Raw genomic sequence first — 21242 nt, 5'->3', positions numbered from 1 at the left:
TTACACTCTAGTCAGTAAGTAGATAGATAATTTTCTCTTGAGTAATAAATCTGATAAGCAAGCTAATTTGCAATTAATTAAGCATTGCTTAAAATTATTGTTAGCTTCAACTTCTTCCAACTTATCACAACAATTTGAAACTGCAGTTGCGAGTGGTAGATCCCATCAGCAAGAAAAAGGGGTAGATTGAACTAAACCTTTGGGATAATCTGTCAGAAACTTATGAATGCTTCACACTCAAGAATGCTTCACACTCATGAAATTTCAATTTATAGGGATTACTAGGAAAGAATCAACATTTAACTGACACCTACCACACGGTTCTCTCTAGAACAAGACTGCACTTACAGGGTTTTAAAGCAGGAGGTGACTGCTTGCTCTCAACAGCACATGGTTTGACTGGAGGACGTTTCCATGCCTGCTGTGGATGGCATTTATAGCAGTGTCAGTGCCCCTGAAGAGGTGTTACCTTCTGTGCTTGCTCTTACTTTCTAAGCAGCCTGCTGAAAGCAGGTAGCAACTGTCTCCAGTCAAAAACACGCACAACCATTGCCCCTACGAATACACATTATGCAGCAACAAAGCAAATCAAACTGCACTTCCTCTGATCAGGGTGCCGGAGGGAAGGGAACCCCTCGGACTCCGCAGCCTGTACGACTGAGCATTAAAGCCTGAAGGTTTATAGTGCTTTAAGCAAAGCTAGCATGAAGAAGAGTCATGAAATAGCACGACCCATTTTGCACATCGAGATCTTTACCTGTTTATACCTTCCTTGGTGTAGAAGATTGAATAGGTGAGGTTGTCTCCTTGAGGGTCTGATACAGGTGTCCGCCACGTCAGTCTGATGAAGCGGGTGGAGACGAGGGTGGCCACGACGTCCCGCGGGGCTGAAGGCAGTGGTCCTGTTGTAGCTGGTGCTAGATGGTCATTAGTGGCACTGGTCAGTGAAGTGGGAGGTAATGTTGGGATGGCAACATCTTGTCATGTGCAAACATTGGGGAATATGAAGGGCAAACATCACCACGGTTTTAAAAAAAGAAAACAGAAAAAAACACAAAAGAAATAAACAAAACCACGATGGGAAACAAAAGAAAATGAACACACACAAAAAAGGCCATTAAACTGAAGGCTGACATGCAGGCAAAGGTAACTACTGAAAACTAATGGGAAGTATTAAAGGACACGTCACTTTCGAGCAAGCAGACCAGGTCTCCATTGTAATGGAAGTGGCAAGGGAACGGGAAGGGTGAAAACTGAGGATAAAATATGACCTCCTAAGAGGACATACCAGCAGCAAACAATATTTTCATTTCTTTGTAAAACAGATGCAATACCAAACGTTTACCAATCAAACCCCCCCAACTTATATTATTTATGCAAAAATACATCCGGACCCAATTTTCTACTTTATTTCAGTAACATGCAGAATTAATTTATAGTCTTCTCAATCATAAAAAAATGACAGACAGATACACAAAATTTACTTAAGAAGTGCAAACTCATCCAGGCTGTGCAATTAAGCACTGAAGTCAATTCACGCGGTAAGTGGTTTCTGAACTGGTTGGGTTCTACCACTGCCAATGGTAATGTGGTGACAAACTCGGCATGGCAGTGGAAATACGGACTTTTTCCTGACTTTCACTAAGGTCACTGTTTTCTTTCCGTCAATGCTTCTCCTCCCTGTCGTAACATATATTACATCATTTCACAAAGACACTAACAAGCATAAACAAGTCTTGCTTTGTATTATATGAAGACTTTACAAACTTTTTTGTGGCAAGTCATGTATGTCTTCCCGTATTACTACTTTAAAGCGAGGACAAATCCCTGGGATTATTGCATTAAAAGGTTGGCATGTTAACAGCGCAAGCTGTAACGTACAAATAGCTGTTCTCCAAATCCTATTAAAGCAATCCATCCAGTAAATCTAACAGTAATATTCTGAGCAGCTGGACCCCAATTACCACAGAATATTACTGGAAGCACAGTTAGTAACAAAACCCTAAAGCTCAGGATGCCCTGAATTTGTCAGGATGCCCTGGATTCTGAACTATTTCCCAAGATTAAGCCATCCAATGCCATTTTCCACATGGGAATCTATGCTGCCAAATATATTTATTCGTTTATTAATTAGGGAAACTAACTCAAATGGCTCAGACTTTCCCCAGAATGAAGTTCAGGACTAGTACACTTTTTGGTGAGAGCAGCAGCATCTCCACCTAACGTACCAGCAGAACACAAGAACTTGTGCCTTGATAGACGAGGAGAAAACTGCGCACAAAAAACCTAAATAAACCAGAAATCTTTATCTGGATGACCACACCTTCAAGCAGACACACTAAGAACATCTCAGCCACACTGAGAAGTTCATCATCCACAACCAACCTGATTTTAAATTCTAAAAAAACCCTTGTCAAGCAAAGAATCATCTCACGTGCAGGTCTTGAATGGGCAGAACTGTCTCTTTTTCTGTTTCTATTTCTTAAGCAGCTGCTGACAGCGGTGGAAGAACATACCATTGGCTTTGATCAGATTTGCAGAATGCAGTGAAGCGTGTGGGCAGACATGTGAGACCCTCCATTGCTCCACGTGACCAGTACCGCCCCCAGCACCACAGGGACCAGGGGACTTCTTGGAACCAGCGACCACCACAGACGAGGCCCAGCTCCACAGGGACACTGGCCGCGTCCTCCCACCCTTCCCACGTCCCGGTGTGCCCGTCACTGCTCTATCGCACCTTCCACCTTTCCTGAAGCTCTCGTTCACGTCTTGTCTCCTCTCCAAGATACTGTCCATGCTGTCAGCTGGGAAAGTTACACTCCCCCAACAAGTACACACAATCGTCAGTTTTATTTTAATTACACATTTCTTCTTGCTTTCATACTAACATCAAGACTTTTTACTTCAATACCCGTATCTTTATAGGACTCTGCAAGACTACCAGAGCCAGGTACATACATATTTTGGTCCTGAAATACAGATCACAGGAAGAGAAGTACTCAAGCATATCTTCCTAATTATCCTTTCCACGCTGTAATAGCCACAGACCACAATTAAGTATTCACCAGCACCACGCTCCTGATAAATAGACTACACCATTAATTTCACATTCACTGCAAAATCTGAACTATTTTTATGTTCCCTAATTAGATTTGCTGCAGAAATGCACCGCATTTTAGCTCTTCTGGCCGCAGACCGGGCCCCTGTGCCCCCAGGAACAGCCCCACTACTGCAGCCCGCTCAGCACAGGGCATGCACTGCGCAGCTCCATCCCTGCTCCCTGCTACAGGACAACATCCCAAGGAGCAGCAGCAGCAGCTCGGGGCAGAAACCGCTCTAGCTAGTCATCGGCACTTACAGTTACCACTATAACCTTACTCCAACCTGCAACATCACCATTTCTCCAAGCTTTGTGGACAACTTCTCAGCACCAGCACTGGGTGACCCAGCAGAAGGGATGCTCTCCTACGTTTGCTATTCATAAATAAGGAAAATGTCTTCAGAGATTTGACAGTCAGTGGCATCCGTAGCTGAAATGACCCTCAGATGGTAGAATCCAAGACCGTGAGGAACCTGAGGAAGGCATTTGGCGTAATCAAGACACTGAACTACAGGAAAAGAAAACTGAGCATGGTCACAGGACACATGCAATCCCGTGGGTGGCTGCACTCATGGATGACAAAGGTCAGGAGAGCTCGCTGGTCTTGAGGGGCAAAGCACTCACAACCCCAGAATGACCTGCTTCCCTGCATGCAAGAAAACAAATGGGCATGGCCAGACGGCAGCAGGTCTGCGAACTGCTGGCCTGGCTTAAGCACAGAAAACGTAAAGGAACCAAAGCCCGAGACCAGCGTGGCTGACCTAATGAAACACAGAAACGATCCAGGCATGCAGGCGTGGAATTGGGAAGGCTAAATCTGGGCTGGAGGGCGGGCGGTGGGGGTGAGCAGGGCGGGCCGGCCCAGCAGGCTCCCAGTGGTGCTGGTGGGGGGGCAGCCCAGTAACGGGTGGCACCACCTGGGGCTTCATGCTGCGACGGGAGGGGTCCTATCTTCATCGGTGACCGGGACGACAGGACAGAGATTATTCGTGGTGAGTTTGCGGGTTGTACTGGATCGGGAGGAGCAGCAGCTACACTGCGGAGAGAGGGACCCGGCGGGCTGGAGAAGCCGGTGGGAAGCTCAGAGCGCAGCCCTGGCAGACGTGCATTCCGGCACCAGGGTCATGGGATCTTCCCAACTATCGGCCCTCTGCCCCTAGATGACAATTAGTGCCAACTCAGTATCGCGTTTATGGTCCCAGTTACACCAGCCAGGCTTCTCGCGTTTTTCAATTTGAGCCCATGTCAACAGTTCCTTTGGACTGGAGATGTACTCGCTGCACCTATGGTTACTGCTCCCACATCACGCTTTCACTGAGGAACAAGGTACGGTATTCTGCACAAACCTCCTTGGTGCCTATGGTTCCCAGCATCTTTCTCAGAGTGTCTGCTTGATTGACTTCCATTTCATTTCAAATTTGTGTTCGCTTTACACTTCAACTGAATATTTTTCCCTTGCAGAGAGCTTTAATTTCCTACCCTTCTGTTAACTAATTACATTCATAAGATTATTTAAAACCATGAAACAGTTTGAGGAATAATCTGTAGGGAGGCTGTTATAAAAACAAACTTGTGTTTTACAGCTGCATCAGCCAAATGTCTTCTGAAGTAACATCTTCTGAACCATTCTGGTGAACTCTTTGATTGATTGCTTCACACATTTATTAAAACTACTTAACATATGAAGCGCCTCCATTTCTTAAAAAGACAGTTAATAAGACACTTCATATCCAGCACAACAGGCAGTTGCTACTTCAATACACAAATTCCTTATAACCATGTTACGTGTGTGTATATATATACACACACACACACACGTAACAATTCAGTTGTTTGTGTTAACTCCAGGAAGACTGCAGGAGACTGATTTCTACTGTATGGACTTAGAGAGAACCAAAGTCCAAAGAACAGCATCAGACTGCCATTCTTAGGTACAGTAGCAGAATTTTTAGAGCTTGAAATGCAAACCACATCTTCCATCACCTTACATTAATACTTTGCCTTCTCTCAAGTGTCTTGGTTATGTTGTCAGGTGATCTGCTTCAAATTACATGTTCTTGATGCAAAATTTGTACCTTTAACTATCTCTAAAAATCATTCTGTTTAGTTCAAGTGTAATTTTAAAAATATTTGTATTATTAAATCTAACAAAATGCTGAAATTTCTCTAAGGAAAAATACTCACCTGAAAAATTTTAAAAATTCATCTGCTTAATCTAATACACACCCCACATACTCCTGCATTTGTCTTCCCATACAATGAGACAGATCCACCTTTCACGTAAGTGGTCAGCACACACACAGTGCTTGAAGAACCGGCAGGCATCAAGATGAGGAGTCTGGAAGAGTTGCCAAGGTTTCCTAGGTTAACAGAAACCCAGTTCTATCCTCACACAAGACTCAAAACCAGAAATATTCCTTCTGACAGCATTATAAGTAGATTGGTCAAACAACAAAAAACTAGTGGTGTCTGAAAAATAAACTGTGAACCCAATGAAAGCACAAAGGACTTGTAAATCGTACAAGTAGGGTAAGCAATGAATAGGCAAGAAAACTCACCCACTGAAAGCTGCAATTAAATACCAGCTTGGTAGCAATTTGGTACTGCTGATAGCTGTGGATTGTATTTAGAAGACTAGGTTATTTCCTTTCCTTTCCCCCCATTCTTCCTCAAAATGCCTGGAGTGCCATTACAAACTGATTCGTACACAGCCATGTGAGCAGAATGCTCAGCAGTGCAGAGCTGTGTTAATGAGTAATTACACTAAAATTAGTTTTAATGCCAATAAGGGAGCAGCTTTATTACTTCAAGCTTTTAAGCATGATGTAACAAGTAACATGGAAAACAAGTCTCTTCCTTCTAACATATATTTAATGACTTTTTAAAAAGTAACTATACTCTGGAACATTCTTTGCAGGCCTACTCCTACACAGTTTCACATTAATCTTATTTAAAAAAAATATAAAATACGCGTACTCAGCAAATGACATGCTAAGAACATGGAAAAAGAATGACGTTGTTGCATGCCAGACACATATACAACAGATTTATCTTTTCAACTGCTGCTGATATATCGGGTTTTCTGAGCTTGTGTTTTTCTAAGGTCCTTGCTCAGTTTGGCATTACACAAAGGCTGTACAGTCGAGATAGAGCACATTGTCTTAAACAGCATTTGAAAGAAATCATTCAGCAAAAACAGCTGACACAAAATTAATCACTCCTTAAACAGTGGCTCCACTGCAGTCAGGGGCTGAGAGGGGGAGGCCGAGGTTAAGTAAATGCTGCCAAGAGGAGACATGAAAACTGTCGCAATACGATTTCAATTCTGAATCAATAGACAAGGAAAGTCACTTGATTTATCTGTCTGCATCTAACAAAGTTAAAAGCTAATGAAAATCAGTTAAAAACAAAGGAAAATATTTCAAGCAGTCCTTTTTCTGCTTCGCACAATACTTTTTCTAATGCTTATGTAGTAACCCGGGCAACAGAATGTTGTCTCAGCTACTAAACAAACCCAGGTTGTGTTCACCTACTGAAACCCAGGCACTGCAGGACATCCAGCAATCCACCAACAGGATGAGGCAGGCAGAAAAAGTGAGAAAGTAGGATTTTCTTAACCTTCCACTAGAAGTCATTTTGACCCACGTTACATATACCTTATATGGGATTCCAACACATAACACTGCATTTGTGCTACTCAGGTGCAACACCGAGACTTCCAGCTAAGACAACCCTAAATCCCACTGATCCAGTGTAAGAGAAGACTCCTCCCTCTAGACCTGTGTTTTACAAACCGCTGAGATTCCCAGCTCATTTTGCTGTGCAGGACGAAGATCTGAGGACACATGTCTGGATTGCTAATTTCTCAAATCCCTTCTGTCAAAAGCTGCTCTTTCAAGGGTTTCTTCTGAGCAGACATCACCTATGGCAACAATTTTATCAAAATGTTATGTCAAGTATACAAACACCCACAAGGAGCTGGACTCAGACGAATGAATAACCATCAATGACTTCTATGAGTCCTTCACTGGCAAAAGCACAATGCTTTAATTTTACCAACATTAGGCTGGTAACATCAAAGAGGCAAAGGCTTACAGATGCCTATCAGTTTGATACGCTAATGTGATACCCAGCTTTTAATCGTGTAGGAAAAATGACCCCCACTGCTATTAGCGTAATTCACTGCGGCGAGGCAACAAACAATTTGAGTGTGTCTGTGGTGCTATTCTATCACCACCATTTCATGAGGCTGATGTGATCTTTTAAAAACAACTCTGTAAAATATTCCACACCTGAAAACCAGTAATTGAAATGCTCTCTTTGTTACCTAATTATTAAAAATATTTTCCATGTTGTCCAGCCCCTCCGGTTTAGATTTCCTTCTTCCTGCTTTTTTCCTCCTGTGGCACATTATTGGCATATTCACAGCTTCCTCCTGTTTCAGGCAATAACATTCCAATTATGCCATCGGACATACCACTCAGGAATATTATCTGCTTTGGCTCTGCTGCTGTTATCTGAACAACCGAGGACAAGTCCAATTCCCTTGGCTACCTGGTACATATAATGAGAACGCCACTGCCACAACCTACCAGGTAGATACAAGGGAGTATTGAAATGTATGACATGAAGACGTGTAAACACTTTAAGAACTAGTTAGTGGCCACATTTAGACTATTCCTGGCCACATTCAAGTGCTCGCAAAGTCACAGTTACAACACCTGTCAAACAGGGGTGTCGGGGATTGCTGACCACGCTGGAAGGCAGTAGGAGAGGCACTGGTGAGTGAACCAGCTGTTCCCGAGAGCCCAGCACCTGCACTGTATGGACTCTACAGGTTTCACTTTGGACTAGCTCTTACTCTGAACAACCAACAGGGACCGGGGTGCATCTTCCAGCTCAATTTCATTCCAAAGACATTGCTATCCGAGACTACTCTGAAATGCAACTCAGCGCGCGAGGAGCAGGCAGGGGCCGGCAGTTTCGGGCGTGTGCTCCGGACGCGTAGAGATGCACCTCAGAGGACACAGATAATGCAGCAACTGGAGAACACAAGACAGACCTGGCCAACAGGAATCAGCTGTGGGGACAACTGAAGAGTCTGGGGCATCAGAGAGTGGTTAATCTATACTATTGCAGAAGAAAAGAAAGTCCTCTTTATAAGAACTTCAGAGTGGACTTTAAATGCTTTTAAACGTAAATAAATCCTTGATTTCATCAACAGAGACCTACTGCAACTAAAACCAGCAGATTACTATTTTGTCAAAAAAAGAACTGCTGGAAAAAACATGACCTAGGACATTCAGATCTCTAAACACCCCTAACATTTTAACTGTATCTTGTAAGAAAAAATACCTCAGAGGTACTGATAGGTTTAATTTTGACTTGGGGTATTTGGATAAAACTGTTTACTTGATAAATAATATTTGTCACATAAATCACAATTTAACTGATTCCAGAAAGGCAATAAAGACTTTTTTCTTACTTTTACCTAATGCACTGTTTTCCTAAAGTTGAGCTTGAGTGTGTGATACAACTGCTCCTGCTTTGGAACAGAATCAGAACGGTCAGGGTTGGAAGGGACCTCTGGAGATCATCTAGTCCAAACCAGAAGGATTCAAATCAGGATTAAGAAGCTGTGATACTTCAAAGAGTCATAGTCAAAAAAACACTGACTTTCTTTCGTATGCTTCCCCTCGTAGTATTAAAAAAATACAGCGGTATCTGGTTGCAATGTAGCAAGAAATAGTGTGTAAGTCCAAAGCTATATAGCTACCCTTTAAAATTTTGCTTTCTTTCCTATTTTTCCCCCGTGTTTTTACTCTTACCAAATTGTCATCCTTCTTCAAATGCACAACTCACAGACTTATGACAGAAGGGACCTCATCTTGTTATTCCTGGTAGTTCCCTGCATGATACCATAATCAAAGAAAAACACATTAACTGGCCCTAGTAAGTTCTTACAGGAGAAATGGCCACCATGCTGAAGTGGTACTTCATCTCAATAGATGAGTTGTAACAACTGAATTACTTCCTTCCCTTGGAAAAACTAATTAAAAGAAATCTATCAGACTGCTATTCTTCTACTAAGAGGCGCTTTCATGCGAAACTGAAAAAGTGAATAAGCAAACATGGAAAGAAGAGTGTATTAAACTAACTTCTGCTGCATATAATGAACATACATTTCCTGAATCTTTGGCAGTTCATAACAACGGTGACCAGCACTTCCATTTACCTGGTGTAAGACAGATCCATGTCTGCTTGACATGGCCACAAAAAGGTAACAAAATTTAGTAGTTCAGAGAAAATTCAGAATTATCTCAATAGTTGTATACAAAATTGCACTTGTTAAAGTAATTTAAAATGCAGAACTTTGTGTGTGACTTTTTTTTTTCTTATAGGAAATTTGTCAGGAAAAGAACACACATGAGAACACTTAGACCAACACCTACAAGAAAGCACAACTGTGGCCAGCTGGACATAAAGCCCACTAACCTTGAAATTACTCCTAGGATTAAAATTGCACAAACCATTCAGAAATGCGAAGCACATCTGAGGAGCTGACCCCATAAAGGCTGCCTCATGCCCAAACTGTGGGACGGTGGTATGTTACAGAGCAGGGACAACGGGCTCAGAAATTAAAACACAGATTTTTACATTTATATTGCAGTTTTATACAGTACTTGCTGTGATTAACTGTAAATCTGTTAGTAAAGCTTACCATTGTATATTAAAGACATTTGGTACCAAACCAGACAGAAAAATAGTAGAATCTTTGATGATGTTTTTTCCCAGTGACCTTAGTGTCTCTTTGTTTCACCACTCTACGTGGCCAAGGAAACATCCAGGTTGTCAACAGTTTCCAACCCCAGGCATTTTTTCTACGCACTTATATACCAGTGTTACTAAAGCCAGCGCTTTTAATTTCTGTAGTAGTTTAACTACTTTTGACTATAACAGATGATCACTGGCTGGTGGGAAAACGAGGTGATGCTGTCTGGGAGTTTGTCTGCCCCGTGGGAGAGTCCCCTCCCATGCTGCAGAACCGGCTGTACCTACATATACACACACATCCAGCCCCGTACCAGCTTTACAGCCAGACCCCAAAGCCAATGTGCCTTGTTAGTCCAGAAAAAAAGAGCGTACACCTTTCTGGGCAGGCTACAAGGTAGCTGAAGATATTGAAAGGGCATGACAGACACCAGAACTGTTCAAAGGAGGTGGCAGAGATACGGACCTTCCCTTTGGGGTGGTCTCAGCTGCACATGAAGCTGCTGCCTGAAACAAGGACGAGTGTCAGTGAGCTGCCCAGGGGCGCCCAGGCATCATCACCACCATGGGTACAGCTGGAGGACCGAGCCGGGCTAAGAGGAGCACCCAGCTCCCACCAGAGCATCTCTCACTCCTGCCTCGGTAGGTGGGCATTCACCTGAGCCTATGGGAAACCCACTTCATGGAGTTAAACCTGGACTTAACAACCCTCTTCTTCTCAGTACTATGAAACTTTCTGCTGCTTTATCATCCTGAATCAACTAACTGCTTTTTTCATACAAAAAAGTACGAAAACTTTTCATTAAAAAAAAGTATGAAATACACTCCCCTAGATGATCCTAAGGAAAGAAGATGACCGAGGACAAGAACCCTACACAGCTCTCTGAATCAGTTTGTCTCTAGCAGACTTAAAAAACCAAATGCAATCCTGCACCTGATGAACAGGCCCACCCCCAAACCAAAGCAACCCTCATTTTCTTCCTAAAATGAAATGGAGATGCCTCATTTATCTCTCAGTGGTGGCATCTTTTGCTAAAGCAGGCAGGCAAAATGTGCGGCCATTCCCACCCCCCCACCCCTTGCCCCTTTTTAAAACTCCTTAGATTAATTTACAAGTACCACTGGGAATGAGAACGGTTATTCTTCACTGAATGCATACTACTTGCAAAAAGCTCAGCAAAAATACCTAAAAGCAAATGCCTAATACCCAGCGATTATGATTTTTAAGCATTTGGTTCTACATTCTAATGTAAAATTGACACTGATGGGCACTGAATAAATTGGGACTACATAAATATACTGATAAACACGTTCTGACCACGAGTCTGTTTTTTAAAGGAAGTCATAAAATCCATTCCGATAAAGAACACTCCTCCCATTTTCATTTCACGATGAAATGCTTTGGTGTAGAGGAAACAATTTATTTTTTTCCTGTCTCACAAAACAGCCATTAAAAAGGCGTGACAGTCCTCGCTGACGCATCACACAGAGGTGAGCCGGCAGAGCACAGCAGCCTCTCCTACAGACCTGAGCAGGAACCCCGCGGTTTAGATCAGATACCACAGTTTCAGGGGAGGATGTAAAGAAAAAAAGCCCGGCATGCATTCTGATCATGAGACTCACATAAAAAAGAAGGGAAAAAAGTCAAATATGTCTCTCCCTATCCCCGAGGAGTTTTAAACGGCTTTTAAACAGATTTTGTTATCGGAAAGAAATACTAACTGTAACTACATATGGCAAAATGATGGACATAATCTTAAAATTCAGTAGTGAATATTTCATCGTGCAAAAATATTTATTTTTTTAAAATGGACACTCCTTGAGAAAGGAGACTCGAACACACAGAGAGAACCCAAGGCAGTAAAAATGCATGTAAATGCACTGAAAGAGCCCTATACAGTTTATCCCCTTAATATAAATATTCATAAATTGAACTCTTAATGCAGAATAAAAAAAAAATATCTCTCGAGAACAGTAGAGCCTGCAACAATGTGTTGTAATTTGACTTTAATAATAACAGGAAAGCAATTATTTTATTTCAAAAGCAAATGTGTTATACTTGTGCAATACTCTTTATGGAGTAGTTCCTAATAAAAATACTGTGTATTTTTGGAAAGTGTTCATTTTTACAGCAGCCATTTGCATATTTGAAGAGCCAGGCAAGATTGCTCCCTCAGCCCAAAATTTCACTGGGACTCTGCCAATAACTCATTTTATCACCTTGAGCAAGTCACTTCCCCACGCCTTCATTTCCAATCTCACCTTTTGTGTTTTTCGCAGCGCTGTTCAGTTTTCCCTCACTGTTTGCATACGCGAGGTAACAGGGCCACAGTTGCTGTCAGCTCTGTACATGCTACAAATAATTAACAATAACAATTTCAACCAGCCAGGTTTAGGACTACATCACCGCTTTGATGGCAGAGCAGTACCAATACAGCACTACCATGATCAAACCACACCACTTGACTACTAAAGGATGTATTTTCAAAGGAACGCCGCAGGGTAATTCCTGTCTCTCCCTCTTTTCTCAGTAACAGCCTGAACTGAAATAAATTAACCCACCCCCAAGCTGCAGTTGTTTGTCCACCAGATGCAACTCCTGCTACTGTTCAACGCTGCTTCTTGTTGATAACTTTCATAATCCTTGATTTTAAGCTGAAATACTTTATTTAAATGATCATAATGCTCCCCAAATTTCCCTCTGGATAAAACATCCAACTCCCTGTGCAGCACACCTGCAGCCGATGTGTGCCACGCAGGGGCGGCTGCAGTGTGCGCAGGATTTCTCTGAGCGTTAGCCCACACTGTTTTCTCTGAGAAGTAACTTGGAAGTAAAAGATGATTTTGCTCAGTCTGGGATCTATTGAGACTTGAAACAACCCTGCAGCAAGAACTCTGGCAAGCTGAAGTTGCAACAGATGAGACTGAACAAGCTGTTTTTATGTCGAATTGTACTAATTTCTGCTAATCTCTTTATCAAACATCTACTTAACTTACATATCTATTTGTCTGTTATAGATACCTAGTGCACTCTTTTTTTCTTTTTTTTTAGCTTGAGACATGCAATGTTGTTTGGGTTTTTTCAAGAGAGAGAAGATCCCAGGCAAGCCCCAGCTCTCCTCTTTTCAGCCCCCACCGCGTACAAAGCGGCACTACTAGCTGTGGCACTGGGCTCGCACAGCCATTTCAGCGGCATTTGTGTTACCGATCCCACGTACCTGCCGCTCGCTGACCACTGACAGGCAACAGGAGAGAGGAAACAATCAAGAAAACGTGAAAATATCACCCCAGGACATTTCTAATGCAGTAAGAACAGTGACAATTTGCAGCTAGTTTCAACCCTGAATGCACATTATTAAAAATGAAATTTAATTTCTTTGTTAGATTAATTTTATTTCCTTATGGTATAAAACCAGCAGCATATTCAGGTTATCCTGGCAAGACTGCTGGGAAAATAATTGACATCAGAACTAAGACAGTCTTCTCCTAGATTCAGATATTCAGCTGTATGAATCCTATTACATATGCAACCAAACTGTAAACCAATCCTTTTTCCTTTTTCTCCAAATGGCATTTGGCTGTCTCTGGTATTACTGTATAATTTAGCAACTTTGAAATATAAGCAACCAATTAAAACCATATCCACACGTTTGTTCTCCCCTCTGGTGTGAGACTGACAAAATCTGATATTTTCCTTTACAACATGAGGCTAGGATCAATTACAAATTAAGGTTACTTCTGTCAATCTCCACAACCCTGTTTATGAATAATAAAGGCAGAGGAAATGCCTTCAGCAGTCACGACAGATATCAAGCTAAAGCTAATCCTGCCGCTATACTCTTCATCTAAACAAGAAAAAAAACAAACCACTGAAAACAAACACCCACTGTGATACAATGAATGCATCCTATACCCACAGCTAACGCTCTCCACCCTTATTTTTATTTTCACCTCTATCCAGAAGCTGTGTTTGGGCAGAGAAACAACCAACCGTCAACTCAACAACTGCAGCTGGTCACACCGAACACATTTGCATTTGCTTACTACTGTTCCACAGATGCACAGTTTGGGTTCCTGGTAACAGGCATTGCTGACCACGTATTGACTAGTAAGGCAGTAGCCAAACTGCCAGAAACAACAATTATAGAAAATATAAGAGGATAAATGGAAGGTGTAATTGGTGGATTTGGAAGTGATATTACAGTAAGCGTATGGGCTTTGATTAGCCTTCCTTGTGGCAGAGGGACTTCTATGGGACGGAGAAACTCTATTGGGAATCCAGGGTAATGCAGAAGGGATGACATAAAACAGGGACCCAAAGCCTTTGGGACTGTTTCACAGTCCTCGCACAGCGTATGCACATCCTAGTTCTTCTCACTTTTGCTATGGTACCACAAATATAGACTAAATATAGGTGAAGGATAGAAAACATGAATTAATGCATGCTGAATGTTTCCTAAAATACATTGAAGCTTTTTGCTCCCACTGGTTCTTTCTATGCCTCCACCTAACATTCCTTATGTCTTATTCCTCTGTAAAATAAATAAGACATATAATTTCTTCAAATGCAAGTATCTCTAAACCATTAATTTCACTCACGAAAACCAAAATCAAACAGGTAACACAGTCCAAGTGTTTCAAAGTGTAACTGCAAAAGTAGAAATCACCGTAATGCATATTTGCTCTGAGCAGACTTAAAATCACGGTGCATGCAATCTGATATAAATACCTTCATGAGGTTTCAAATTTCTTTGCCAAGTCAACTGTAAATACAGTCATAAAACAAGAAATGAAAACTAATAAGCAAAATCAAAGCATCCTATAAATTTCGTTATGCCTTCCTGCAATTCACCGCACGCTGGCAAACATTAATCTATTACTAATTTTATCTAAATTAGAGCAATTTATTTAAAGTGCATGCCAACTTTAAACATGAATAGTCTATTGAATACAGAATATGAGAACTGTTTAGCTCCCAATTTCACAAAGTTAAAATTCTAGAAGTTTGAGATCTAGTGTGGCTTCGTTTAATCAGTTTGACTTCTCAGTAAGACTATATATAAAACAGGGGCCATAAAAAGGGAATAAATAAAGGCCATTTTTTAAACAGGCACTGAGTCAAGAAATGAAACTCACTGAATTAAAACAGCTTTCTGGCAATTTTGAACATACAAGCAGCCATGAGAAATACAAATGCTGACTTTCACTGATGAATAATAGCTAAGTAATGTAAATTAAAAAAAAAAAAAGTCTTTCAGCATTAAAGAGCACACACTGTTATGTTTACAGAAAATTAGCAATGAAGTGTATACAACCAGTAACAAAATATTCACAGAGTTTGGCTTTGGTTTTACAAAACACTGTTTGAAGTCAGTTTGTGATTTCAGATGCTGTTTATGTTCCTAAAACACAATTTCCAAATGAGACCTACAAGCTGTTCATCTATCATTCATATGAAGCCGTTTTGATAAGTTTAAGACAGTGATTGAGACAGCAAGTCTGGAAAAGCTCTTGCCTACATGTAACAAAGCGCTGCCATTATTTTTTAAAAACTTCATTATGCCATCAGTATTAAGGTTGTATTTGTTACATTTGTTGCTTTTAAATTTTTTTGCAGAATTGTGGCATCTACAGCATCCTGAACGCTTTCATTTAAAAAGATGAGCATTTATGCACACAAAGCTTTTTATACATGTGAATATGTACAGAAGAGCACAAAGCTTATGTGCATGTACAGCAGTCAATGAGGAAATTACCTTGATTTTATAACACAGTAACTGCCCCAAACAGCCAAACTATTTTAAATGGCACGTATCATATAGAAGATACGTGGCTCAAACATCACAGTCCCATAACCTTCAATATTATTCCAAATCTCAGAAACAGTTTTGACATGAACTGTGACAAACACTGTATGAATAGCACGGTTTAATACAGCAACTGGTTGCTTACATTAAACAAAGCCTTAAGTCTGCTTAGTAAAAACCCCACGTGTTGATATACGACAGACAAAGGGGGGGAGATTTCTCAAGGGAAGAGGAAATTCCCCTGCTAGTCCTGTCTCTGAAGATACTTGTCATAGCAGATTTTCCATCTTCCCACTTTTGGATCCTCTGCCCGTATCAGACCAGATGGGATCTCTCACATGTCCCCAGGTTTTCAAATCCTAGCAGAGCTGGTGCCCCTTTGCACAGACCTGCTGTCAGGTTCATTACTATTCCTGCTCCCTTGAGATCCACCATTCATTTCTTTCGAGTATTTTTTCCTCTGTACAGATAATTTGAATTCTTGGCTGCAAGGGTTTGCAGCCTTACTAGTCAGTCTTAATCTACAGATCATTTTTTCTCTAGTAGACACTAAGACTTCTTGTGTCCTTTTCTGATTTTCCTTAAGACACATGAAATTGTATAAGACAGAAAGAATGCGAAGACACTTCTGTTTGAGTGAGGAAACAGAACAGTCTTCAGGAGGAATACCCAACAGAATCCTCTTTTAGTCATTTTTTTTTTTCATCTTGCTCTGACATTTCATCCGCAACACTGCATATTTTTCAAGTACTTCTATAGTGTCCAAGAACTCCATAGAATTCCATGAACTGAGAAAATATTTGCTTTATTACCTCAACACCACCACTAAATGTGCTTGATTCGCAGTATGTGACTGCACGCAAAATACTCTAAAAAAATTACCTCTCTAAGATGTGAGCGCCTGAGAAATTACATTTGATATCTGTGAAACTATCCAGAATAGGTCCTGGAGTATGAGTTGTCTGCCTCTCAGCTTAAACCAGACAAGGGTACAAGTTAAATTTATGTAATTCTTTACATATGGAAAATGCTCAAAAGTCCAACAGTTTTTTTCAAACCAGAGCACAAGCCTCTTGGTGCCAACTTTTGGATTTCTTTCAACAGAAGCCAAAATCTGTCAAAAATAACTCATATTTGCCTCCTACAACAGAATAATGGAACTTACAGATACAGAAAACACAAAGTATTTCATATATGTTGATTTAAATAAAGCTTTTGACAAGGCATGACATTTTCAAAAGCAAGCAAATATCTTCCAGACAAGGCTACTACAAAAGTGGATTCATAACTGGCTGAGTGAAGGCAATATTGAACTGGGGGACACTGGAGGGGATGCTGAGTTCTGTACGATTCTATGTATTTTTTTAACAATCCAGATGATGGAGCGGAGAAAAGGCTCGTGAAGTTTAAAACAAAAGCAACGTTAGGAGGGCTGCAAGCACACCAAAGGGTGCATTTAGAATTTCAGAGTGGGTTGTCAAAGTGGAGAAAAAGCCTGAAAAAAAGCAAAGGTTCGGCACTCTACAAGTTAAGCAAAAAGGGTCCAAGGTTTGACTAACAAGAAGTTGGAAACCCAGCTACATCTGGGAATTGTTTTGACTGGCGTCGGTCTAGGGGTGCTCAAATAGCTTCTAAGAGTGGGATCTGATCCGCTGAAATCTCCAAGTCTGTGTCAGCCTGAAGTAACCTCCAACAATTGAATACCACTTGCAATATAGAAATGACAGATTTTCATCACATTCTTAGCTGAAACGGGCTGACCCCAGAAAACTTTGATCAGGCTTCTGATGTTTCCCACCCTACCCTACCAGGAGTCCTGTCCACCTCATTTCCCTGCTCTAAGACCTGAGATACAGCTCACGGCCAAACTCTGGCAGAGAAGTACCAACATAAAATGAAATTATTCATGCAGCAATGGTCCTTGACAGTATTCAATTACACAAAGAAAGCCACAATTTAGGTCAATAAATGATGTCTTTAAAACTCGCTCAGATTTAGGATTCACATAATGCAATTCAGCAGAGGAATTAATACTGTACAGTGCAACTGAAGTGGTGTTATACTTTAATCAAATTTGGTTTGTAATGTCAAACTACCACTGATACCAGACATTTATGTTTCTCCTAAGGAGATCAGCAGGAAAATACACACCACAAGATTGTCATAATTTGACTGTTACTTTAAGACTATACACAAAGAGATAAATAAGGTCAATTCACACCTCTCAGGCCAACAGTCCTTCAGATTCCTGGAATACTGCCAGTTCAGAGGTATCTCTGGGGCTCATCTGTGCAACCCCTCACTTGTGCAGAGCCACCTCTGACCAGGCTGCTCAGGGCCTTGCCTAGGCGCATCTTGAGTTGCTCCAAGATTAACAGAGATTTCACAACCTCCCTGGACAGCCTGTTGCAACTCCAACTACCCTCACTGTGTAACTGCTTTCTCTTATCTGATCGGAAATTATCATAGAACCATGGAGCGGTTTGGGTTGGCAGGGACCTTAAAGATCACCCAGTCCCACCCGTGCCAGGGGCAGGGACACCCCCCCCAGCCCAGGCTGCCCCCAGCCCCGTCCAGCCTGGCCTTGGGCACTGCCAGGGATGGGGCACCCACAGCCTCTCCGGGCAGCCTGTGCCAGCGCCTCGCCGCCCGCACGGGGAAGGATTTCCTCCTAATACCTACCCTAAATCTACCCTCCTTTTCCTGTTACCTCCATCGGCTCTATGCTGTCCTGCTGGTTGAGCAGTAAGATATTGCTAGGCTTCCATTCGTCAGGATTAATCGAACTCATTTCTCTCACAGTCGCAGCACATCTCTCACCACGGGCTCCAGCTCCCTCATTACCTTGCTATGTCTCCACTGCAGTCCCACCATGCCAATGTCTTTCTTGTGTTGTGATGCTTGAAACTGTCTTAACGTGGTCTCCCCAGCGACAAGGAGGGGGAAACAATCCCATCCCCCGACCTCCTGCCTATCCCACCAAGGCTCTCTCTGCAAAGCTCCTTGCCTGTTTGGCAGGCAGCCTCTGCGCCGCATGGCGTCACCCTGACCCTGGTGCCGGAATGCACGTCTGCCAGGGCTGCGCTCTGAGCTTCCCACCGGCTTCTCCAGCCCGCCGGGTCCCTCTCTCCGCAGTGTAGCTGCTGCTCCTCCCGATCCAGTACAACCCGCAAACTCACCACGAATAATCTCTGTCCTGTCGTCCCGGTCACCGATGAAGATAGGACCCCTCCCGTCGCAGCATGAAGCCCCAGGTGGTGCCACCCGTTACTGGGCTGCCCCCCCACCAGCACCACTGGGAGCCTGCTGGGCCGGCCCGCCCTGCTCACCCCCACCGCCCGCCCTCCAGCCCAGATTTCCCCACTTCAGCTTCAGGGAAACTACTGCAGGTGGTGTCAAAGGCCTTGTAACAGGCAAGTAAACAATATCCACTTCTCTTCCCTCCTCTGGACCGCAGGGCCAACCATTTAATCTTAGAAGGCTACTGGGATAGCTGGACACAATTTGCCATTGGTGAATCCATGGCGGATTTTCCCCGTCATCATCACCCCTTTCATGTACCCATCACTTCGTTTCCAGGGGGCTTTGGTCCATAATTTTCCCCAAAAGGGTTCCAGCTCCGGCTGAGCTTTGTCTTCCCAAGCTCCATCCCTGCACATCCTGGCAACATCCCTCATACTTTCTTTTTGTGTTTGAGCCCAGTTAGGAGCACCTTCTTTACCCCTGCTGGTCTCCTGGACACACGTGCTCAAATTCCTGCACTCTGGAATAGACCACTCTTGTGCTTTGGGAAGACTGTCCTTCAGGATCAAATGGTTTGCCTCCTGCCCGTTAACACAATCTCCCATGGGAACCTGCCAAAAAGATCCCTGAACGAGTCAATCTCCTGTCTTGAAGTTCAAGGCTGTAATTCTGCTGTTTGTTTTGCTCAGTTCTCTTCGAAGCCTAAATTCAAGCATCTCACGATCACTGCTGCCGAAGCTGCTTTGACCCTTACCTGTCCTTGTTTGTTCCCGAACAGCAGGTCCAGCACACCTCCTCCACGAGACGTCCAGCCAGACACAGCCAGCCTGTGTCAAGACGTTCCCTGCAGCCCACCGCAGCACCTCACGGTATGAGCTCCCGCACCACACGGCCGCCATTCCAGCTCACACAGGTGGTTAAACCCCCACACAAATACCAGGGCCTGCAACCTCCAGCCCTGTGCAGAAAGCTTCATTGCTTCTCCCCCTCGGTTAGTTGGTCTCTAGCAGACACGCACGATCTCCATCCTCATGCATAAGCAAGCTCTCAGCTGGCTCATCACCCTTCCCAGGGTAAAGCTACAGACACTCGAGCCAGCCCCCTCATACAGCCTGACCCTCCTTCCCTGCCCCACTCCTCCAAAACGGCCTGTCCATCTCTTGCGCTATCCCGAGATGTCTTTGCAATCCCAAAGGATCTGCAACTACATGCAAGCTTCTAATTCCTCCTCCTTGGTTCCCATGCTGGTGATACCAATTCACATGCAGGATATCCCTGCTTGGATATAGACTATTTTCCATGAAAAAATTAAGTTTAAAGAAACAGATATTTCCACTACAAGAGATCTCGACGTGGTGTACTGCTTATACCTGCAGCACAGTCAATTCATTCCCACGAGGATCTCACTCCTGTACAACTCGCAGACACGGCACGGAAAGGCAGACACTAACTTCTGCAGTATAAAATTACAACCCTCATGCAGTATACACACCTACTGTGGAATTTTGAAGGTGATACAGTGCATCTCAAATAACATTTGGAAATTGTTCTCTAAATAATGTGGCATATTTGTTTACAGTCTACAATTTTTCTTTATACAGCATTCAAGAATCACTTTTTTTTTTTTATGCCTGAGTACTTGTCAGATGCCTATCACACAGGGGTGACAGGGAACCATCTGCCTCGCTCCCCCAAAGGCACCTCCTTTCGCTCATTACCACCTGTTCTTTTTTCAGTCCCCAAATGGCAATTCTGAGCAACGCTAGATACACTGGAAAAGGCCAGGTTACAGGTCCTGGCTGAATTTTTCAGTCTTGTCACTAGCATTTAACCTCCATGAAGAAAACCCAAATGCATCCATTACAGAGGTTTTCAGAGATCACACAAAATAATGCTGTAAAAATGATTACAATAAACAGGTTTGTTGTAATTAAGCATATTATCTCTCTGATCCATAACTGAAACAGGCAGAGGCTGACCAATCAGGATCAAATTTTAAGTAAAAATGGTTGGTTTTGTGTAAAAAAGGAGGGCGCAAGATTTGAGGTTGCCAAGAAAGTCATTCCCAAGGCATGACTAAGGTTCTTCCTTCTCACTGGGATACGTCGGAGTCCTCCATGGTGGCATTTGCAGGACACAAGAAAAGACCACCCACGTCTTCTTCAATGAGGCAGAGAGGACCAGTGGGAGTGCCAAACGTGAGCAGAGGGCAAGTGCAGAGGAAGGTGGTAACTGAGGTACTTCCCTTTCTTTAGGCAGTTCTTAAACTCTCCCCCAAAGGCAGACCAGGCAGCAGAGCCACAACTACAGTGACATTCCCA

General features: G+C 42.8%; 1 protein-coding gene across 10 annotated transcripts in view; it reads right to left on the bottom strand.

The window, feature by feature from the left end:
• NEO1 (neogenin 1) overlaps positions 1–21242 on the bottom strand; it is a 212847-nt gene that overhangs the window by 52299 nt on the left and 139306 nt on the right. For 6 of the 10 annotated variants that reach the window (XM_055715632.1, XM_055715628.1, XM_055715636.1 and 3 more), the window contains exon 8: positions 758–977. In XM_055715632.1, the coding sequence (XP_055571607.1) occupies positions 758–977 (220 nt within the window). The remainder of the gene's footprint in view (positions 1–757; positions 978–21242) is intronic. The other 4 variants (XM_055715631.1, XM_055715637.1, XM_055715634.1 and 1 more) reach the window with 1 other exon arrangement.

Source organism: Falco cherrug, chromosome 7, assembly GCF_023634085.1.
Source record: "Falco cherrug isolate bFalChe1 chromosome 7, bFalChe1.pri, whole genome shotgun sequence".
NCBI classification, from domain to species: domain Eukaryota; kingdom Metazoa; phylum Chordata; class Aves; order Falconiformes; family Falconidae; genus Falco; species Falco cherrug.
Note: the sequence above shows the minus strand (reverse complement) of the source record. Positions and strands in the feature narration are given on the sequence as shown.